Below are 24,603 nucleotides of genomic sequence, written 5' to 3' on the forward strand. Positions count from 1 at the left end.
CTCCTATATTCTCAATCCATTCAAGCAAGTTTGGGCACCTTTAATGGGACTTTATACATCCTTAGCCTTACACAGCCCCAGTGCATTGCTTCTTAAGCCAGAGGAGATTTGAACTGGTAAAAGCTCTGCCGATTTCCTTATCGTGGTATAAATTTAGCTGTACTTAAAGCTCACCCCCTCAAAGTATTTCTGATGTAAATTCTTTCTCTTCTGGTGCTCTGATGAGCAAGTAATACAGAAGATAATCCTGTCATCTCTGACATTTTTATGCCAGCAGAGTTCCCCAGTGGAAGAGGAGTTTCCTGAGCAGCAGCTGCAAAAATAGCTACTTCTGAGCTTTTCCAGGGATTTAGTCTGCTTCTGCAGATAGTCATTAATAGTTCATCCCTGAAGGTGATGCCTGGCTCAGCATTCCTCCTGTGTCAGTGATACTGCTGTCAGGGACTGAGTTTCAGTAACATATATATATATATCTCCAGTAACACTTATATATGTGTGTGTATATATATATATATATTATATATATATATATATACACACATATATAAGCCAGAGTTTTCAAAATGAGCAGTCTAATAATTCAAATTTATGCATAAACGTTTTTGAAGGGACTTTATTTTCTCAGTACATATGCAATACAATAGTTCAATAGATTGTTCAAAAACAGACTTAAAGTTTTTTTGATTTAAAAGGTAATATTTGAAAATTCTATTGTGTCTGTGCCTGAGAGTTTGAACAGTTCACCTTGTTTATAATTATGTATTAGGGAACTAAATAAAATACTCCTTTTCCAGTCCATAATTAAGATTCTCATTCTATTTTAAGCTCTTCAAACCCTACAGTATTCTGTAGTATGTAATTCTCAAACTAAATTTGGCATATCAGTTAATAAAATAATGTTTGGATTTTGAGTCTGGGCTGAAAACCTTCATTTCAAATTTAAAATGTACTCCATTATCGTATCAGAACTCATCAACACTTCCCTCTAAATACCTTCTTTTATGTTCCTTATCAGCAGAGTTCTCCAGTTGCATATTTATGGAATTGTGTAAGGATAAATGAATATTTTAAAATGCTGCTTGGAACCACAGGATTTTAGATAAATTCAAATAAATGAATTGGAGAGCAGTTGTCCTCATGCTGGAGAACGCACAAATAATTGTATTTATTCTAGATAACTTCTCTTGGTGGTTTCTCTTCTGATCTGTATGCTATTTCAGATATGCAGACTTCAGAAGATAGTTTACATATCTGCAAGAATTTCCTTTTGATATTTTTTTATTAAGAGTAAGAGTACTAGGCACTAATAAAAGTCTTTTTTAAAGAATGATAGCTCGTTAAATCTGGTGGGTGTTGATGACAAGTGCTTTGGTGTCTAAGAAAGTGAATATCTTCTGTTGATCACCTAAATTAAGACTTTAAAGTGCTTTAGTATCAACCAAGGACCACAGAATCTAATTTGCAGATGATAAGTGAGGTACTGAACTGGAAACCTGTGAAGACATATGACTAAATAAGTAAAAGATTCATTGTGCATTGTTGCACAGTGTAATTTATAGCATCCAGTTAGGTGGTTGCTGAAGCACCTACATCTTTTGCAATAAACCAAAGTGATCAAAATTTGCCAAAATAAATAGTTTTTCAAAATGCAGAAGGCTAAATTCTACCAGTTAATTTAGTATGAGAGAAACCATATGTGGTCTAAGATAGGTGAGGCTTTTCCTGTATTATCTTCAGGTACCATAGGGAAATTGTTAATCCCAGAGATACTCTTTTTCAAAAACATTTGTTCAGAATGGGTTTTAGCCCATATTAAAGTTTTAAACTGATGAAGTAATCTTGCAAAATACCTGCTTTGCTCAGATTGCTGTATGAACAATTGCAGGCATATAGATGCTCTGTCAAAGTCTTACCTTAAGGAAGGTGAGGAATATAAAACAGTGGTTTATGAAACTGAATTTTATAGTGTGAATTATACAGAGGATTAGGGCACACTTATTCCCTTCATGACTTCAAGAATATCTTACTGTAATTTTCAGTTGGTAAGATTGCTGTAGGATTTTCAATCCATTAAGATGCCTACTTTAGTATTGCTTTTATGGAGCTGGCAACTAAATGGTAATTGAGATCTCAATAGTCCAAGTAAAGTTATAGCTTCTTAAGAATAAAGTGAATTTAATATCAAAGTTATTTTATCATGGCTGAATGTGTTAAGATGCTCTCTTTTTATATTCTAAAGGTTAGATTTGATTATCTTAAAGGTCATTACAACCCGAATGATTCTGTGATTTTCCTCATAGGGGGATAGTCATGAATTTGCTGGTTTTCTGAAAGAATACTGATGTTATATTCACACGCACAGACTAGAAGAACAGAAATTTTATTCTCCTCTATATTTAAATGATTTGAGAATTTGGAAGTGTTAGGAGTTTTGGCTCCTTGGGACACCATGTGTGTTCAAGGAAAGCCGAGTATTACAGGTAGCTGGAGCAGGCAAGTGTTATATATATATATATAGAACTGTTTCTCTATACTGTTTCTCAGGTATCAGCCTGTGTGTATCAGATGACAGGAGCATGAGCTACAGAGAATTTTGTTCCAGCACAGCTGCTCTAACAGCATGTTAATCTCACTGCAACTACCTGGCTATCAGGATAACTGTGATAATTGCAAATCTGTTGTGCAAATTATGTCCAACCAACTACCACTGCTCTGAGTAGAGGATCAGTAAAAGAATTAGTGGAAATACATCAAAGATTTCTTTCTTATCTGAGGAACCTGTCCTTTCCTTGGCTAAAATGAAGCAGTAGCTTTATCTTTTAAAAATTATTAAGGGAAGTTACATTTTACATATTTTAGGCAGCTTTCAAAGAAAGGAACTATAAATTTGGCTTCTTGCCCCTATCAGCTTTGTTTCTTAAAAGACAGTACTTTGTTTCTCAAATGCAGGCAGTGACTACTCCTTTTTTATCCCATGGTCCAGTTTTTCTTCTCTCATGTAATGTTTGAAGTTTGACTCATTTTAGGCAATCAGCTTATATGATGAGATGTTGCATTTGTTCACTGTAATGGACAAATTTGTTGTTTATCTACTTCTGACAAATTTTACAGTAATAAGGCTTCTTTGGTTTCAAAAAGTAGCTTCTGATTAGCAGCCAACACATCTGGTTCATTGTTTGGAAATCTGAAATGGACACTTGTATCCTACTTGACCAGCCTGCTTACACAGTGTGCAGAATACTTTCTGTTTCCTGATAACCTTTTGCTTATAACATGCTCACAAACCTGAGACTTCCCGGGAGTGTTTTTCTGTCCACTGCCAGGTCACTGAAATCTACAGAGAATTTTGCAGCCTTATAGTGCTATGAAAGACTGAAAATGGTAAACTGTAAAACAAATACACTTTTCTTCAAAGCCATAAAATGGCATAGAAGGAAAAGAAACTTAATATACTTCGATTTTCTTTCTTTCTTTTCATTTTCCATGTTAAAATATTCTAAATATTTTGCTAACTTCTGAACTTGGAGCTTGATGTCAAGGATTACCCTGAAGTCAATCAGACGATAGCTTTTCTTTTCATCAGTAGCAGAGCAGCTAATAAAAAGGTGGCAAAAGACTAAAAAATCCTCTCCTGTTTCAGCTGAAATAACTTTTACTGAAAATTGACTTTGCTAATCTATTGAAGAATAAAATCAGTTGTTAAGATGTGTTTAAAGAACTTTGTGTTAATTTAACATCAGATGATAAGTTCTCTGATGCTACTCCGTTTGTCATGATTTCATTCCTGTAAGACTCATGTTTAGTTGCTGACTTCTCTCATACTGAGGAAGTTCTTTTCAGTTAGGCTAGGTAAGAAGGTAAATGATAAGAGACTTGGGCACATTTGCTTTCACTACAACTAAATGACTTGTTATAGATATGTTACATTCTGGATTATATCTGACAACTCTACTAAAAGGCTGCAATGGGGTTTTTTTTTTGTTGTTGTTTTGTTTTTTTTTTTTTTTTTTTTTTTTAATGTGTGGTTGTACTACATCATAGAAGGAAGACAGATTGGTGCTAAGAGACCTAAAAGTGTGGGCAGACCAATTTGAAAGAGACATAGCCCGAGCACAGGTGGCAGAAACAAGCTTACAAGAAAAATATCAGGTAAGCAGCAAGGAAGTTATGTATGATAAATTTTTTTTGTCATCATTATGTGTAAAAGGTACTATAGTATTTTGTGCAGTCTGTATATATAAGAGTCACTATTGTGTTGTTCAAAGAAATAAGGACACAAAGTATTTTGCCTGTTACTAGTGGAGGAATTACAATGTCAGCTCCATCTTTGCTACGTAGGACAGTGCACAGATGGTTTGCCTAACACAGAGCTTTTCCCAGCAGTGTGAAGAAGGACTGTCCTAGTTAGAAGAGAGCATGTCTGTGCCATCCTTCCAGATACGGCATGATTTAGCTCAGATAGGAGGTATGACTGAAGGCTGGATGAGGTGACAGGTGGAGAGGACAGGACTTTTATTTTCATTCGCTCTCTCAAAGGTTAATGTCTAAATCAGAAATACAAAACTTGGCATAACTTTTCTCCTGAAGCTTGACTGTTCTCTAAATGCAGCCACTGTCCCAAGTAGCAATAAATCCAGTTGCAATTTTATTTGATCAATTATTATCTCGTTTCATACATGGTTCAGGCATCTGGTAGCTGAAGGGAAATACAAAAGTCCTATCTATATAAAACAAAAAACTTATAAGTATAGAAGTTAAATGCTACTCCTCTTTGGGAGAGATTAGGACTCCTATCAGTACAAAATTTCCATAGGTTGTGATACTCCATAAATGTTAAAGAATTTAACTCCTTCACTCTCTGCTGCAATTGATTTGATTTTCTCTTTGTGCAGTCATTTAAGCATTTCAGAGTACAGTATGAGGTGAAAAGGAAACAGTTTGAACTTGCAACCCAGTCAGTAAGGAAAGATGGTAAATTATCACTTGATCAAGCTGTGGTGAAGCAAGCATGGGAGAGAGTTACTTCCAGGGTAAGTTGAAAATCATTGTGCTATATACTTATTTATTAAATGAAGGGTGGAATTTAAAATCATTTAAACACCTGTTTGCCATTGATTTTATTAGGCATTTGGTCTGTATAAGTGGATCAGATTTCTAGAACTGCTGAATTGTTTTGCATTTGTTTTGAGAATATTTACTGAACCATCATCTTTAATATTACACATATATAGAATATGAACTTTAAGAAAAGAACTGTACTTTGAGATTTCCCTTAACTTGAAACAATGGTAACAGTGCTCAGCCAAGTCCAAGACATTGTTGATAGAAAGGAAAGTGTGCACAATGCTGCTTCCATATCCAATGTTACTTTGTAAATTGCCAGTTATTTGAGAAATTTTATTATAATGTTTTTAATATAACTAAAAAAAGTTTTGTGTAATATGGAGTACTTTACCAATAAATGAGGTTTTAATTCTAATTTTTACCTATTTACAATATTAATAATAAATTAATGTTAATATTTATGATTGGAATTTTGCATGATTGAAGGAAAAATCCTGAGCAAATGATACTGTTTGACCCAAATTAAAAGTTATTAAATAATTATTACTAGTATATCCATACTGTGCATATATATATATATATATCTATCATGTATTTAACAGAAGATCTGTTTAAAATTATTCTGGAGTTTTCACATAATTTTCATGTTTTCACTCTCATAACTGGCATTGCCAATAAGACACAGTGTTTTACTGCTATATTCTTCCCTCCATAGTCTTTTGAGACTCATGTGAACCTTTACATATAAAAAGTATGTTTAAAATAGAGACGTCAAGATTTTAGACAGGAGCATTAATTAACTAACATTGGCAGAAGAGTGTCTTATATCCCTTACTGAGCCTATTAACTGATAAAATTCCAGATATTTTGCTTCTCAGTTGTTCCAATTTATTTGTGATCATTGTGTAACTCAATTACCATTCAGAAAGAGAAATACATAAATCAGCAAATTCTTATAGAGATTTTCTTGCCTGTGAGAAGGCAAGTAATTTCCAAACTCATGTGGAATAATATACCTAGATTTATGTCTCAATTATACTCTGTTACAAGGGGGTTTGATTTTACAGTGTAAAGTCTGATTTTTATCAATGTACTTGTTTGTATTATTTAGCGAGGGAGGAATTTCATTCCTTTTACTTATATTTCCTAGATGCTTGATTGGCACATTCACCTTGATAAATCCCTTCCTGCACCTTTGGGTACCATAGGTGCTTGGCTCTACAGGGCCGAGGCAGCCCTGAAGGAAGAAGTAACTATTCAGCAAGCTCATGAGGAAACAGCAAACACAATACACAGGAAGCTTGAACAGCATAAGGTAGGTGGAGATGCATTCATTCTGTGTGTTATCCTCCATTGCTTTCACAGCTTTAAATGATCCATACTCTACAAAGATAATTATTTCTACTTTCTGTGGGTTGTGTTGTCTTGTTGGTGGCTAAAGCCTGGTGTCTCATCGTGGTGACTTGAACTATGATATCTGTATATCTTACAACCAAAATTCAGAATAATTTTCAATGTTTTTGCTGCTTCTGTCTGAAGCATATTGGGTATTAATATTTTACTTTCTATGGTAAAATTCCGTAGGGAGCTCATAATATTGGGTGCATTGTTAAACCACTATGAACTAATTGGGTGAAACAGGAAAAAGGGAATAAAGGCATAGTGGGAAATAAAGGGAAATAAAGGAATAACTGTCCTGATAGTGCAGGTGAAATTCATGAGGGGGAGATAATGAGAATTAAGTGAATTTTGATAGTTTTGTGATGACAGATAGCATGATAGCCATCTGTGATGGCAGATAGCATGCTGTGGTAAACAGGAAACTTTTCCAGATAAATTTAAAGAATTGTACCATCATTCTTTGCTGAATCCAAGTTCTTATTTAAAAACAAAATGGTAAGGATTTTTCTGTGGATTTGCATAATATGTGTGAGAAAAATGTATTGGTGAAAAAAATATGCTGGTGAGATGATAAAAGAAACTGAACCAGTAAATGAAAGGCAAAAAGATGGTGTTGAGAAAGGCAGTACTTGAGGCTGTATTGTTTTATACTGCTCTTTTTCTCCTTTATCACTACTACTTTAAAACTTTTTTTGTAAATTCGTTATTTTTTGTGTTTAGAATATGGGTAGTGTTTTTTCATCAGAAAGCAAGGTTATATAATGAAAAGCTGAGAAGTTTCGTGGTCATCTGATTACTTTTTATTAGAACAGTTGTACCTCTTCTAACTTTAGTAGTAACAAATTAATTTTTTCAAAAAACTATGTTAAAATCTGTAAGAAAGATAAGGATTTTTTTCAGAGTTTGTCTCTTGTAATGCTAAATTTCATTAACTTTCTAGGTAGCATCAAATGTTTCAGGATTCATAGGATTTGACGTTTGTTTTTACAAAAAATTAACAAGTCAAACACTCTTTTGTTCTTAGAATGTGAACACTGTAGACCTCCTTTTGATACATTCATAAGAAGTACAAAAGAGTGTGCCCTAAACTGTTTTTTATTTGCATCAGAAATGCTGTAGTGAGGGATTTCCATGCCAACAAATAAACTTTGATTTAGGTTAATCTGTGCCAGGGGAGTTTTCCCATGGGAGTGGGATGGAAAAAGCTTCAAGAGAAGCATATATAATTATATCTGTTCCTGGAGTTTATTTTGTTGCTCAGATTTGAATTGATGAATCCTAATGTGCTACTGGATAGTACCAGAAATGCATTAGTGTATTTTTTTCAGTCCTTGTTTCCTTTTGGTTTGTTTGTTTGTTATAGATTTGTTCAGATGACATCATTGCTTCCTTTTCATCTTTGTCTTATCTGACAATGGGTTTTTTTAGTGAACTTTGTAGCTTATGGCCATTTTGAATTTAGTACAGAATGTACCAGCTTATTTGGACAAACCTCATGCAATCAGGCAAGTACCTATGTTTATTTTAGTTGATACTGCTACCAAGATCCAGGAATCAAGGGCAGTGTCTATGCTTGTTGAGGGTCATTTCCCAGAACAGGATTTCATTTAATGAGAATTCTGTACCTAAGTTTTCATGAGCTTCCTGTTGATGCTGGATGAAACTACTGTGATTTGTTTTGACTCACTAGTGCATGTTAGGGGCATCCCTTTTTGTATGGTAAGGTCTCAAAGGCAGCTTTAGATATTTGTTTCAAGTCTTTCTTTTATGTGAGACTATATCAGTCACAGGAGCTTTCACCATGGTAAAATCAGCACATCACCTGCATCTGAGAAAGCCTAGCTCATTTGTTTTCACAGCAAGGTGTTGGCTGAAGCAGAAAACAATGAAAACCCAGGCGGGTTGATGGGGATGGTGGGGCCATTTGGCGAGCTGAGCCAGAGAATTATCACTGATTCCTTCTGTGCAAACACTGGGTTTTGGCTGGGGAGAAGCCCTTCCTTGGCACGTAGGAATAAATACATATGTAGGATCTGTACAGAAACCTGCATTTTGTTCCTTAAGGTGAGAGAGGGGGATCTCTTTGCTAGCAGCCTTCTGAGCACCCTGTGGTAGCAGCTGTCTGTCTGCAGTGAGAAAAAAAAACCATTCTGTGCTCTCTCAGCCGCTCTCTGGGGACTTGACGTGTTACTGCTAACAGTATCTCTTCAAAGACTGCTGCCAGTCATTCATTTTAATATGTAATCTCCAGGAAGCCGTTTGAAGCGGTGTTGCTTAGTTACAGTTGAAGTGTGCTCTGCTGTAGGGGTTTCTCTGGTACGGTTCAGATCGCAGGAATACAGGTCGGGTACCACATTCCGCAGTCGTTCGTGCAGTACTGACACGGCGAGCCTGAAGTCTTTTGATGGTGAGAGAGTGAAAAGTTCACTAAATATGGAATATCTGCTTAGAGAAGGAGCTATAGATCTTCTGCCTATATATAGTAGAGTAGATTAGTTGCTTAAAATTTCAGTTTATACTTAGCAAAGGTTAGTATCTGTTATAAAGATTTAAAGAGTAAATTTAGGAGGATTATTCTTTTGGGATATTGGCATATTGGCAGACTGCATTTCAGAGGTTATTTAATGCAGTTAAGGGTTCCTGGTTTGTTAAACCTTTTGCAGTGTATTCTGTTTTAAAATCTTCCATAATTGTTCAGCATAGCTGTAACAGAGCTTCACATAAGGGGGTTCCCTGTGTAAATGTTTAAGTTGATATAAATGCTTATGTGGTATTGCATGGAAATGTGAGAGCATGATCAAATAGTTAACTACATTGAGTCATCAGAGCCGGCTTAAAATTGTGCTTATTAGTTAGATAGCCTACTGTGAGCCTTTTCTCTCCCTCCCTTCTCTCCCTCCCTCCACTCTCTCAAAATCTCTCTCTTTCTTAAAATCCATTCAGGATCTGCTGAAAAACATAGATGGTCACAAAAAGGCGTTCCATGAGATCCACAGGACCAGGTCTGTTAATGGCGTGCCTGTTCCACATGACCAGTTAGAGGATATGGCAGACAGGTAAGGCTTTCAATCTGAAATAAAATGCTTCTGTGCATGAATGGGAGCCTGTTTGCTTTTTTTATCTGTTCATGTAGAGATCACTGTCTAGTTATATTTCTCAGTGGCAAACTGAGATGGATGGAAAATCTCCTAGAATATACATAAAAATATGCTGAAAAACCTGATGCTTTTGAGTTTGATGAGAATCAAAATAAACAATAGATTTTGAATGGGAATACTTTTTTTACATTGATCCTGTTATTACTTGTCCCTGGAAGAAATGTTATATAACAGCCAGGATGCATGTGAAAAAAAAATGAAAAATGACTTTGCAAAACTTAGTAACAGAAGTGAACTGATGCTTTCTATTATTAAAAAGAAATGTAATTAATTTGGTGTTCCAGAGCAGTCATCAGAATATCAGCACACATAATTAAATGTTTACAGACTCTGAATGAGGTGAAAGATTAGAAAGAAAAATATCCGAACTGTAACTAAAGCTTTCAATCTCTCCTGCAAAAATGAATATTGCTGTATTTTACTATACTGTGATTCATTTTATAGGTTTAATTTTGTTGTCTCTTCATCTGAGCTCCATCTGTTGAAGATGGAGTTTCTGGAACTGAAGTACCGTCTACTGTCACTCTTAGTCTTTGCAGAATCAAAGTTAAAATCATGGATTATCAAATACGGAAGGAGAGAGTCCGTGGAACTGCTTCTTCAAAATTATATTGTAAGTTGTCTTCTTTTTATATCTATTTTTGAAATATTCACATTTGAGTTTGCTAGACTTGTATAAAAGAAAAGAAACAGGTATCAGATTTTTCAGTCATCAACTTTATGACTCTGAAGATATATTCCTATATATCCTTCTAAATATATATCTTCAGAGGTAAATCTGTCCTCCCCATGGAGGAACACAAAAGGCTAAGTTATTCTGTTTGTATCATTTTTTGAAAAAGAAAAATAACATTCCAGCTGCTGTCCAGTGATTAATTTAGGAAGCATGTCTGGAAGTTCCAGATCCTAGGTTTTTGCTTACATGGTACAGCAATTCCAAAGAATTTAATTTTGTCTTGTTTTACACCTGGATAGAAGCACTTTATAATGACTATTCACAGTTTAAGAGTTAAAGAGAGAGGAGGTTTTTGGCATGCATTCCCACACAGTATTTTTTGCAGCCTTCCAAAAGATTAATAAAAAAGAATGTTACTTTACCTCCATACTTGTTTAATATACTATACATATAGGGGAGTAATTTTCTTCTTTTAAAGATTGATTTTTCTTTTCCTACTCAGCATTAGTATATTAAATCCTTTTCTTTATTTCCATTCTGGAAGGAGTTTGCTGCAGCTCTGCATCAGCCATATGCCATGTCAAGGAACAGAAACTATTGACTTGCAAGTGTTCATTGATAAATTCTTTTTCAGTGTTATGCTGCTGTATCCTAAATTCACACGTGCAGTGCCAAGAGTAGGTAGAATGATAGTACTCCTGCACTTCTACATTAGGGCATGAAGGGATTCATTCAAAAGCAGGGCCAGTCTAAATATATATTCCCTTCTATCTAATCCATATGGGGGAAATTGCACTCAAAAATTAAGTCTGAAAAGAACTAATGCAGTTACAGAGCCATTCAGAGCCAGGTCAAAGAGCAGAGAAAATTATTGATGTCCTACTTCTTTGAAAAGAAAATTTCAAATTTGGGTGAAATTCTCACTCTACAAAGTGAGAATTTCTGTGTTTAAACTTGAGTAGTTAGGGACACACAAAATTCAGAGGTCAGTAAGCCTTCTTTTTCAGACAAGCTTTCTAAAATTAGATAATTACTTGCATTAACTTAGTTTGCTGGAATGATGTGCAATAACTAGGAGTGTAGACCATTTTTTTACTCTCTAAGACTGTAAAAAAACTAATAAAAGGTGAGAAGGGAAATAATAAAAAAGTGGAAAGCTTGAATTTGGGGGTTTTTTTTGGTGACTTTCTTATTTTTTTCCTTTAAAATGAAGTTGTTAACTTGTATATTAATTTGCACGTGCCTCAGTTGTTCTTGTAATTCAGACCACTGCTGCTGAGGTTGATCTTTAGGGAAGGAAGATGCTTCCTTGCATTATTTTTGAAACTATATAACATCAAAATGAGGAAATCAGGACAGGAAGATAAATAGATCTCATTTTCATTCTTGATGGCCTTGACTTCTGATTCCTTCAAGGTGTGATAGAAAGAGTATTTATTTGCTTTGTCTTACCTGGGATCAATTTTCTAGGACTGAGAGATGAGTGCTACTCTTACTCTTCCAGTATATTAGAAGTCTTACGTAGGAAAGCCGTAGTCAGTACCTTATAGTCAGAGTGACTGCATTAGCTGGAGATAAAAATGTAAGTCTGTTTGTCTGCCAAAACAGACTGGGGAATGTCAGCATTCTAGGAACATGCGTAATTAGGATCTGGATAGAACATATGCCTGGAAAATATTTATGTACTGTAACTTAAAAATAAAAGTGATGGTTTTTACTTAATCTTATCATCTTTTCACCCGTCTGGCATACACCAGAAGTAAAGGTCAGTACAGATTGTACACCATCAACCTGAATAATATACTGTACCAAATTCCACTGAAATGGAAATACTAGGTACAATTATCCATGGAACTGTGTTTTAGCACTGCTGTGTTAGCACTTTTTTAGCATCATATGCTATACTGGTTTGGGAAAGCTGTTTATTTTCTTCAAGCAGTCTTGTCAGATGGTAGACAATATTAATCAGTAAAATCTCTTTATTTAATTTTTGAAAATGTTTCAGATAGCTCTTGATGTCAGCATTATATAAATCTTTGTTGCTCTTTTATGTGAAGTCTTGGAGGTTTCAGTTCAGGTTAAAATGTTTGCATGGGTTTGGCAAAATTGAAAGTCATGAGTCTGTCACATAATTCATGGTAAAGCCTGTAGATCTTCATACATAGCAGATTTTGTTTTAACAGGAGAACAGAGAAAAAATCTGATTATTCTTGACTTCTGGTTTCCTTGGTTATAAACACAGTTCTAAATTACATACTAGATAACTGTTGTAACCTGACATAGCAACTGTCACAGGTTTTAAATAGAAGGGTTTTAGATATATACTGGCAGAATTATTTTTAAATACTTTTTTCATGTTATATAATAGGTGTCAATGAACACAAGATCTCATTCTCCTCTTCAAAATATGTTGGACTTCATTAGAAACCTGGTTTAATCAAAATCACACTCATCTGATTTTGTCTATTCTCCATTCCAAAGCTTGTATAGACATATGTGGGGTGTGCATTTCTTAATTTTGTAATCTGTAGCTGAGGATGGATGAGATGTAGCATAAATTACAGAACCATTCCAAACTGTACCTTTCTCTTCCTCTTTAACACTGGTAATGCAAGATATAATGTAGAGCTATAATTCTGTATTGCACTTAAAGGAAATAACATTTCTGAAATACATGTAAAAAAAGGTCATTTTCATTTGCCATAAGGGATAAAGAGGCATAAATGTCAAAGGCATAACTTTGTTACCGAAATACTTCCAGATAATTTATTCATCGCACTATAACACATCACAGAGCTAAACCATCACTCACAAAGGAACAGCACTGTGTCACACTTTGGAAAAACAGCATCTCTTTGTGCAATGTTTCCATAATCTTAATTTTTCCCAGTTGTAAAGGAGGTAAAGAAAATTTGAAGAATAAAGCAAATGTTTTTCAACTATTAAAGTGTAACCTGTCTTTCTAATAAGGAATTATTATTACAGGAACAATTGGATTTGATTTTTGTGATGACATATATGAAGGAAATATTCTCTTTAATTAGAATTATTCCACTGAGATTTGAGTGCAAAACAGTTTTCATTAAATAACTTGTTTCTTACTCAGTTTCTGCACATTCTATCTATCATATGTTAGTGATTTCCAATACAGAAAATACGAAAACTTTGAATAACATTTCCATGTGGAAAGTAAATAAATCTGTATTTGTAATGATATACTCTGCTGTGCCATTAAATTAAAAAGGTGAAATTCGTATGCTATTTTATAATTATGCTATTAAAAATATTATCATGATAAAAAGATGAATGGAGGAATAATAAAGTTAAATGTTTTCATCAATATCCTGATGTAATTTCATAGAAGTGACTGCTAATCCTAATACCCATCTTTATTTTATCTGTTAAACTTTTTTTCTTTTCAGTCTGTTATTGAAAATAGCAAGTTCTTTGAGCAGTATGAAGTTACCTACCAGATCTTGAAACGAGCAGCTGAAATGTATGCCAAAGCAAATGGCTCAGGTAAATGTCTATATCATTTTTGTCACTAACATGTAAGGTACATGGTCCAGGGCAGCCTGCTGCTTGTGAATCTCCAGAGGAGAGGAGGGTGGTCATATTCAGACTTCCTCCTGGGAAAAGCTCATTGTCCATGCTAACTCTTGGATTATTTCAGTGTTATTAATTTGGGGTAAAAAAATGTGACAGAAAAACCAAATCAGGAGTAGAGAAAATCATGTTCTGGTGCCTGGAAATGCTCCCTGGTTTGGCCTAATTTAAAAGAAAAAGACAACTGGGAGTTGGTCCCAGTATTGTAGTTGCAAAATCATCCCTTGGTTTATTGGAGGTTCTTCATTAACTTTGAAAACCTGAAAGAGGAACTCAAATGATGGTTGCAATATGGATATACATAAGAAAAAATGTATAGCTGATTCAACATCTGCCTCCTGTCATTCTTGAATACTGCTGAGTTCAGTGAGATTTTGAGGGCAATATTTGACCTAGATAATTACAGACATGAGATCACTTTAACCTGCAGCACAATAATGTCTGTGGAGGATTGTTTCAGCTGCTGCTAAGCAGGGGATAAAATGGATACCTTTATTTGTTGTGAAATTTAAATTGATGGTGACACCCAAATTTTATAAAAGCAAACATTTTTTCAAGGTTTTCTTACAAAGAAAAAAGTCACAAATTTATTCAATGCTATTAATAAAATCCAGTAACAAATTCTTTTGTAAAGAACAAGTACTAACATATATGAATTCAGCAATAGCAGTTCAAATTAGCTAAAAACTCTTTAAAACAAGTCTATTCTGCATATTTTATGAATCTTAGCATTTGCTTGGCCTTTTTTTGTCTCTCAGTTTGTTTTCCTCCAGAATGAGGACACATTTTTTCCTTTCATGCCATGTGGAAATGCTTAAAGTTAAATGGCAAAATTTAGCAGCAGTGTGGTTTCAAAGTCAATGGAAGAAGATCAGAATTTCATTCCATACTTTTCAATATAGACATAGTATGTGGTTTTATATTATACAACTCTAATTTTCTGCTTTTTTAAGTCAAGCCTGTCTCTTGATTTCTTTTATTGCAGATTTGAAATGAACATCACACACAATATGCAGAGTGACTGTTTTAATTTAGCATTCATTTTATGTACTTTCCTAAGTCTTTAATTCACATGTTTAATTTCTCAGTCATGATCTTGTGCTAAAATTGGGCTGTGAACTGAACATCCGTATATAACAGCCTACTGAAATAGAGGTTACAGTAAAATATAATTCCCTGATGAGCGTGAATAAGCATGATATAAAGTTAATCATTCCAGAAATGGTAATGAAACAAAATAATCAATGTCTTTCCTGTGTCTCAGTGGAAGAAGTTGAGAGTGTGATGAAATTCATGAGTGATACCACAGCTCAGTGGAGGAACCTCTCAGTAGAGGTGAGAAGTGTAAGAAGCATGCTGGAAGAAGTAATTGCTAATTGGGACAGATACAGCAGCACTGTGGCAGGTCTACAAGCTTGGCTTGAAGATGCTGAAAAAATGCTGAATCAACCTGAACATTCCAAAAAGGTATGCACTAGCAGCATATGCATATAGCTGTTTTGTATATTGTGAAACATTGGAATTTTTTTTCCATTTGCTTAGGTTTTGCTCAGACCTCAACATCCTGTCTTCCTTGATCATAGGAGTTTCAGTGTTTGCTTGTATAGCATCTAGAGGCAAATACATACATGCACAATGGGGACAGCCTCATCTGTGGGACCATGGCTAGAGTCATCTTTGACATGAATATAGGGCAGCAGTATTGCTCACAGATAGGAATGTTGCATGATTCACTCAAAGGCAAATACAGCTCTTAGCCACCAAAGTGAGTAATCATGGACTACCTATAAAGATACTTCTACTGATTTTTCTAGATGACAAATTTCAGTACTCATTACCTTCAAAGAGCAGTATTATTAGTATGTGTTGTTATATTTGATGGTTGATTAATTAATCCATTTCCCTTGCATTTCATTTGATTTTGGGGACCTGCAGTTGTAAAGATAGTTCTGTATTTTTTTTTTTCCTGTTGTAATGTTAGAGTACTGAAGCACTAATATTTAAGTTTGTAAACCTTCAGTAATAACCTGGATTGACTTGAATAGTCCTGCATTTAATGGGTGCTGAATTTGCACCTGGTCCCAGCTATACAGCTCTTAAAACTAACGCAGGGTTCTCATAGGTTGTAAGATAGCAAACTGACATCAGGTTAGGAATGAGCATTTCATGTTACATGAGAAAACAGATTTTTGTTTTAAAGTTTGTTAGTTCAAACTGATATAAATTAATAGAATACACTTTTAAAATAAAAATAAACTAGTGAAAAAAAAAATCTGGCATAATATAGAATTCACAATTATTACTGGGCAGAAAGGATGACTTCTGCTGATCAGGGTGATACTGGTGTATGATTGATGTAAGTAAGTGGATGTAAGTAACTAAACAAAGATTAAAATTAAATATTCTTAAACCCATGTATATGAATAAAATCAAAACATTTACTTTTCTGTTTAGATGTATAACTTTATCTTCAAAGATTTTCAAAGCAGAAATTTGAAGATACCCATACAATATATACTTGTTTTTGATTTGATTACAGCAGTAATGTTCACTTAGATAGTTCCAAGGATAGGTCTGATTTAGCAGTTTTAATATTTGGTTATTAAAACCAAAATCAATTATTATAGTGGTTTGTAAAATTAATAGTCTTACAGCCATGAAGAAAAACCATCTGGAATACCAGGTGAAAGATGATAACTATCGTTTGGAATATGGCACAAAATATTTTTAAGCATTTCAAAATATTTTTTCTGTAAACCCACAAAGATAACAGTAAAGTGATATAAAACGGCTCATGTGCAAACCTTACCTGTATTGCTCAAAGCCTGTATATTCTATCCTAGGCAAAGACCACAGTAGCCCTTCATCCTGCTGTCATGGTTTCTTCTACTTTCCATCATCTCTGTGTCATTTCCAGACCAGCATGCACCACTGTTTGATTTGGAAAAGAAAGCAGCCAGTTGGCTTCTCGTTGGCTTCAGTTTTCAGAAACCTTATTGTGAATCTGTAGCACTGAAGATCATGCAAAAAAAAAACCCCAGTGTGCCCTTGGATTTTTCCAACTGTTCCTTCTACAACTCCTTTGTTTACTTCCAGTACCTCTTAAGCACTTCCTATAATAATTTCATTCTAACTGCACTTTCCCATGCTTCTCTCGCACAGCAGTATCCAAAGGGGTTTAGAGAGCTTCTAGATCTCGTGTGGTGACTTCCTTAAAAAGAGGTGCATTGTTTTAATTGAGAACGAGGTGAGCTTCCCAGTACCTTCCAGATTTGTTTAGACTTAACACATCTTATGTTGGCTTCTGAAGTGGAGAGACTCCCCAGCCAGGTGTGCAGAAGGTAATGGTTTGTGGGAGTAAGTGTGCAGAAATAAGGATGTGAGTAGTTTACTCCATGTGTTTTTTTCTTCTTGACCTCTAGTGAGCCTGATCATTGGAAAGCTGACCAGTGCAGGATGCAGTAGACTTGATTTCTTTTGGATGTGCTCATAAAGGTCAGCCTTTTAAAGGTTAGCCTTTTAGCTCATAAAGGTTAGCTACAAAGCAAGTGGAAAAAGACTCAAACTGCAGATGCAGTTTAATGAGCTGATTAAATGTGTTAACTGATACATCAGTACAGAGCACCTGAATACTGTTGATCTCAGCTTTGGGAATTGAAACACTGTGTGTTATTAAAGTCTCTCTTCAAGATATTTGACCAGTATACAAGCACATGACTTTTTCTTTACAGTTGCATCTGAAGTTTTTTTATATGCGGATGAGTTCTGACAAAAACAGTTTCAGAACTGTAGCTCTGAAACTTGGGATGACTGCCATTGTGGTTGGATAGGAATTTTTCTTATGTACCATTGAGCAAAGGATTCTATGGGACTGTCACATGGAAGGTGAACAGTTTTGGGATTTCAGAGTAGATTGATAGTTGTAAAAAAAAAAAATGGATCACTGCCTCCTCCTAAATCCTGAGGATCAGGTAGCATGGTTCAGCTTGAGTCGTCCTGATTACTCCTTCCCCCCTGAAAGAAGGCACCCTCATGATCCAGTCTGTTTGGAACAGACTGTGCCATTCATTGAATTGTGCATTGAGAGAAGGGCAGCAGGGACAAGACGAAACCATGTCAGAGAAGATGTGGGCAATCATGAGACAGGGATTGAGTCCTGTTTTGTTTACTGGTATAGGTGGAGACATAGAGCCCAGGAATACCTGCTTAAGGAACAACTGCCCGTTGTCTGGAAGAGAGAAAAGGAATGGAGGGAATTGGTCTTTGTCTTCTCCACGAGTTTATGTGTGTGTACCTCCCTACAAGATGCATGCAGTCTGTTAGGCTGTGTCAGTGAGAGGGAAAAAATCACGGACAGCCATCTCTTTCCCCTTTGTGCTCACCTGCTCTGAGATAGGAGGAAGCAGTGATAAAAAAATCAGTCTTCACAGGTCTCCTGAGAGGCCAGGCTGTGGTTCCAAGCAGGGGAAGATCCTCTCCACAGCCTGTTTATGGCTCAGGTTACTATCAGCCCACACACTGTTTAAGGATAACATAGAACATACATGAGCCCTAACAGCATTTTCAGTTATGGAGCTTCTCTTAAGGTGAGGTTTCATTAGTTTAACTGAAGCCACTCACTAGAGTAAATTAAAGCTGTAAGTAAACTGGCAATAATTTTTAATTCTACAGGTTATGTTCACAGCCATTAAAATTCTATTATGGCATATTTGATGTGAAGAGCTTCAGAGGATAATTGTTCAGTGAGTCTTTATCAACTCATGAGTGGGTTATTAAATTTTAGTTTTGTGATTTAAGATAAAGACTAATTGAAACGTTTTTGGAACTGTGTTTTTATTTTCTTCTTCAGGATTTCTTCCGGCACTTACCTCATTGGATCCAGCAGCACACAGCCATGAATGATGCTGGCAATTTTCTGATTGAAACATGTGATGAGACCATTTCCAGAGATCTTAAACAGCAGCTTCTGTTGCTAAACGGAAGATGGAGAGAATTGTTTATGCAAGTTAAGCAGGTAAGTGATTTTGCCCTTGTTACTTTTAAATATTTACTTTGTCATTTCCATGCAAGCAAAACAGATTACCCTGTTAGCAGGACTATAGGACAACTTTCTAAAGTGCCTAACTGTTCATCAGTATTTAAATTAGAAGTTACTCCCTGACAGTAATTTATTGTATTGGGGCTCTTCCTTTATTTACATTTTTTGTTATACAGTTATTTTCTGGCAGGTGAGGGAATATTTTCAACAAGTATAAGCTGCAGTTTTTCGTCATAGTCACCTGTCTTGATACAGTGAATGTTATGTATAAATAACTTCTACTGTTCTACAAAGAAAATGACTGACCTATTTCTACTGTAAAAGCTCTGTAAAGCTAAACAGTGAAAATTGTAAAAATTATTATTTTCACTAATTTTTGATGAAAGCTCCTTCCAGTTATTGTACTGCAACCATAAGCAGGGACAATAAATAATTTAATTAACTAAATTTTTTCCCCATTTTGGTCAGCTTACTTCTATCTTACCTACAACAGGCTCTGATAGTAACGAATAAAGCTACCCTTTATCTCATGTAAGAGATTCATGATACAAAAAGAATTGTTATTTCTATATTTGCTCTTTAAAAATCAAAGAAAAGATGCGATTTTAATTACACTGAACTATTTCACACTTCATAAACATGTAAGAAAATTTCTTTGTTCTTGTCAATGTACAGCTATCAATATTGTCCCCTTTCAGTGATTTAAAATAGCAGCTGCCTGTTTGAAGGTACTGAATCTGTTTTCTTTACTGGCATTGTTATCTCCTATGCAGTCAAGTTAAAAGGAAAAGCAAAAAATGATTGTCTCTCTTTTATTGTAATTTTTCCAGACTGTTGACAAGAATGTTCTCAAGCTTTACTTGCTGATGCTATTTAGGGTGATTCACTGATGTAAATGTCTCTTCCTCTACTTATGCAGCTTCTTTCATATGCTAGCTATGTGGGGTTTTTTTCTCACAGGCTTTTTCACCATTTCTGTCACACAGCTCTTTCTACTTTTTGAGGCATGTGTTTCCCCTTTCCCTGGCCAGCATTCCTTTCTTAAGATTTCCCTTATCATTTAGCTTTTCTAGGCTTTTCATATTCTATTCTCTTTGCTGGATTTTTAGAATTGATACTGCAGGTAGTGAGAAATTAATTGAACTGTTGATTCTAGGGTAGAAATAGATCAGTCTGGCATTCCCCAGACCTTAAAAGAAGCTGACCTCCTGTATGCATGCTGTTCATTTTAGCATCATTACTATTGAAACTAATGCAGATGATGAATTTGGATTACTTTCCATTATATTGTATTTCACTGAAAGCAATTTTTCCAGCAAACAATCACACTGAAAACATGCTAATTCTATTAAATCATTACTTAATTGCTAGGTATCTAATTTGGGGTGGGGTTTTTTATTTTGTTTGGCGATTTTTATTGTGTTGTTTGGTTTTTTTCCCTTTACCTTCTTTTTTTCAGTATGCTCGAGCAGATGAACTGGACAAAATGAGGAAGGAATATATGGATGGTGTGGCCCATTTGACAGCTTTTATTGATGGAAGCAATAAGAAATTTTCAAACCCTGTAGAAGTTTCCTTCCATGATGTCAAAACGTTTGTGCAAGATTTAGAAGTAAGTGTCTTACTTTCATTTCTTTCTTCCTCCTTCAAAAGAAACTCGCAACTGTTTAATTCTGATAGCATGAAAGTATTTTAGTATTAGATATTTCAGCTATATCTAAAATATATATAATTGTATTCTGCTAGTGACATTTTTAGGGCAAATTTCCAAAACACTGTCTCAGATATTTATTTGTGGTTTCAAATCACGTTCAGGTGAGTTGACTGATCCTCTCTGGCTCAGTTTTCATGCATTTGAAATATGATCCAGTGTTCACTGAAATCAGTGATGAAAATAATTTATAATTCGAATATATATAATTCATCCATCTCTTTTATCTCCCATGAATGCGTAAATACTATTGTTGAAATATTTTTGAAACACTTTTTTTCAGAATATTAAGCAGAAATTGCCTGCAATGGAAGCTCAGTACAAAGCGGTTACAAGGACGGTGCAACTTGTTACAAAAGAAGTTTCCCAAGAAGAAGCGAATGAAATGCTGGGAACTTCGACACGGCTCAAAGAGCAGCTGGGCAAGGTTGAGAATACTTTTTTTACTACATCTTGTAGACTGCTGAGCTAATAAATAGTCAGGTCCTGTGCATGAATTCTCACATATATGCATTTGAAAAAGTACACAGTTGTAACAATAGATTGATTCAGGGTGGAGAAGATATTACTTCTCTTAAATGCTGATTACCACCCTTAAATTTAATACTCTTTGCATTAAAAAGTAATACAAGATCGGGACTGCTCTATGTTAAAAAAGAGTAGGTAACAACTGTATAAACCTACATGCAGAAAAAGTTGCTATTTATTGAATTTTACAACTGCTTCAATAACTTTTTCTTGACCAAAAGGTTAAGGAATATTGCAGTACCCTGCTGTATGAATGCCAACGTCTACTGTCTCCACTGGAAGAACTGGAGAAACAAATTACGCATTTTTATGAATCTCTTGAAAAAGTAAATGAAATCATTTCTATCCTGGATCCTGAAGCACATCCAACAACTGTTCTTAAACAAAAAGCCCAAGTAAGTTTCAAAAACATCTTACAAACATTTTCTGCCTCTGAGCATTTACAATTATCTTTCTAGGAATTTGGATTGCAATTCCATAAGCAGAGCAGATATTTCTTCATATTCAGGCAACAGATGTAGCCTTATGCTAAAGTCAGCTAGGCATAATACAAAAAGATTGAAACTTGTGTTCCTATCTAGTGTCCTTGGTTTAAATCCAAGAAACAAATATAAAACTTTTTTTTTTTTTTTAATCTAATGGAAATTTGACTAAAGTACAAGAAATACATTGGATTTTTTATTAAGCAAGTGAAAAATCATGATCAGAAGCTTCTCTAGGTTTCCTTGGACAGTTATGGAAGTTTCTTAGAGGCTTGGAAAAGTTCTTTCTTTGAAATTAATTGCAGTATAACATTAATTTTTCTTCATGGCTAATAAGCATTTCTCTCTGGAGGAATTCAGAGCTAATCAGAACTCTCTTCAAAAGTTAAATGAAAATAGGATTTTCAAAACCTTTTTTCAGCCTGTACTATTTCATGCATGTTTACTCTTTTTTGTTTGTTTTGTTTTTAAGTATATTTCTCATGGCTTCACATGATTTATGATGAAATCTGAATTCCAAAAGCTGACATGAATGATTAATTTGTTGAAAGGCAAGGAAGTTTGAAATCTCAACTTGCTACTCAGAGCTGTCATTCCTGTATCACTGTTGGTTACTTATACAATAAATATAGAAATACCATAAAATTAAATCACAGAACAATGTATTGACCTACATTCTCTACAGCTATCCAAAGGGCTTGGCTACTTGCCTGTATATTGTTTTATGAATAGCTAGAGATCTGTTCAGGTAAAATACTTCACATTCAAGGAGAAAATTATGTTATCTGTGTTATTCCATATAATACCTGTGTAGTCTGTTTGCTGTGGTCCTTTGACCTCATCCCTTTTTTCCTTATTGTCCTGTTATTTTCCAAACCTTTTTCCTCTTTGTTCCTGGCTAGGAAGGATATATGTTTTTCTTTCTTTCAGGATTTGGTAGCTTATCAAGAAAACTGCAAGAAAGACGTGTCCCTAATTGAGAGAAATAGTCAGAGCATCCTTCAGTGTGTGGCTTCGACTGAAGTGTTACAGCATTTCCATCAGTCAATATTTCAGAAGAAAGTTACACAAGTTCAGATTACTTTTCAGGTAAAAAAGTGCATGTTTCTGAAAATTTGTTCATATGCAGCTGATCCATCCTACTATACCTACATTTCATCACTCTGTAGCTACTCTGTTGCTCTCTGATGTCAAGTTAGTAATTAAAGATTTGTCTTTATAAGGGGTCAGGGGATTGACAGTCATGTTCTCCATGCACTTACTCAGAGGTGATCCTGCCACAGAGGAACCTGGGATTTACAGAACTTTAACATGCCTCAGGGTCCTTTGGATGGAGGAACCTGAAATTCTGCTGTTAGGGCTGCACAGTTTGTTGTTTCTCCTGGCTTTATTATCTTGGCTAATAATTTGCTTCTGTATTCCTACACATCCCCTTTGGCACAAAGCATGGAAGGATGGAGACTTTTGCACATGCTACTATTGCTGGGCTTTTTATTTCCTCAGAAAATGCAGTGGACTGTGACTATAGAAAGCTGCAAATATGTTGCATTTGATAATGCAAAGATTATCAAAGTGGCCTTGGAAGTATATTCCTCCTTAGTTGTTGTTATGAGTTATTACTGCTATTTTTGAGGCTGTTCAGCCCCAGTCTAGTCCACCTCTAAGGTGAAATTAGCCATTACATGTGGTGTGATTTTCTGGGGTTGTTTTATGCAGAGCCAGAGATGAACTCAATGATCTTTGTGTCCACTCAAACTGAGGTTAGTCAGTGATTCTGTGGCTGTCTTAGAGTCAGATTTCTACATATTACATTTCTACATATTACATTTATTTTCAGGTGATATTTGTTCAGTATAAAGCTATCCAGGCTGAATTTTAAACTGCAGAAAATCACCTATCAGTAAATAGCTCTCTCTGAGAGGTGAATTTCGAAATTTATATTTTGTGGAGTGTATCTAAAGATAAGTTGTAATTGCTTTATGATGTAGAAAGAATTGTTTAAGTTCAGCTTATTGTAGAAAAAGCAGATCCACTTGTAACTTGGTAAATTTACCATGTTCAACATTAATTATTTCTGTTAGAAAATAAACACAAAAAAAGAGATAAAACCTATTATACCCTATAAAATAGGGTATAATCATGCAAAGTGTGACATAACTGGAGTTAAAATGCTGGAAACTGGTAGCTTTTCATGTAAAGAATACATCCCTATACGATTCTATTACTATGCAGATATTTTTATCAGAAAATTTACAAAAGATTTAGCAAGATGTTTAAGTGGAGAACAACAGGTTTGATTAGCTGGCTGGGTGAACTCACTAAAATTCCTCACACTGAGGTTTGTTATCAGTGAGAATAGTGAGGTGGATGTACTTGTAAGCAGTGATGCAAGTACCTTGCAGCAGTTAAAGTGCTGAACTGTTCATTTCTCCTGGTAAGTTTTCTTACTTGCTCATGAAATTGGAACCACTGGATATTGCAGTGCACAGGGGTGGACTAAAAAGCAGACTAATGGAGGAGCTGTGACTAAGGTTGCAAAGGAAGGATTTCAGCAACTAAACCACAAAATTTGCTGTCTTTTTAGCAACTTCGTGCTGGTACATCTGATGTACTGGTGTGATAATCATATAGACCTCTTCCAGGTCAGAGGAACTGTAGAATGGAACTGGTTGGATCCATGGGTCAAACCACCCTCACTTTGAGTCATGTTAGGGGTGATATTTTGATGCTAGGAAAAGTGAAATGTCAAACTTCTGATTGTACCATGTACTTTACATTTGAAAGCAAGCTTTAGGAAAGAAACTCACTAATCAAATGGCAGAGGCATTCTGAAAATATCAGAGACATCTAATCTACTAATTTTTATTTGAATTATGACATTGGCATAAGCCTCAGTGTTAAAAATTGGGATCATAAGATCATGAGAGGGAGAAGCATGG

General features: G+C 35.1%; 1 protein-coding gene across 15 annotated transcripts in view; it reads left to right on the plus strand.

Annotated features, from left to right (window-relative positions):
- SYNE1 (spectrin repeat containing nuclear envelope protein 1) overlaps positions 1–24,603 on the plus strand; it is a 280,640-nt gene that overhangs the window by 64,180 nt on the left and 191,857 nt on the right. For all 15 annotated transcript variants that reach the window (XM_083856114.1, XM_083856125.1, XM_083856128.1 and 12 more), the window contains exons 9-20: positions 4,042–4,149; positions 4,893–5,030; positions 6,215–6,379; positions 9,409–9,521; positions 10,068–10,236; positions 13,722–13,818; positions 15,170–15,372; positions 18,755–18,919; positions 20,403–20,555; positions 20,938–21,081; positions 21,404–21,577; positions 22,595–22,753. In XM_083856114.1, coding sequence (XP_083712240.1) covers positions 4,042–4,149; positions 4,893–5,030; positions 6,215–6,379; positions 9,409–9,521; positions 10,068–10,236; positions 13,722–13,818; positions 15,170–15,372; positions 18,755–18,919; positions 20,403–20,555; positions 20,938–21,081; positions 21,404–21,577; positions 22,595–22,753 — 1,788 coding nt within the window. The remainder of the gene's footprint in view (positions 1–4,041; positions 4,150–4,892; positions 5,031–6,214; positions 6,380–9,408; positions 9,522–10,067; positions 10,237–13,721; positions 13,819–15,169; positions 15,373–18,754; positions 18,920–20,402; positions 20,556–20,937; positions 21,082–21,403; positions 21,578–22,594; positions 22,754–24,603) is intronic.

This window comes from Zosterops lateralis, assembly GCF_965231275.1.
Source record: "Zosterops lateralis genome assembly, chromosome: 3".
In the NCBI taxonomy this organism is placed as follows: Eukaryota; Metazoa; Chordata; class Aves; order Passeriformes; family Zosteropidae; genus Zosterops; species Zosterops lateralis.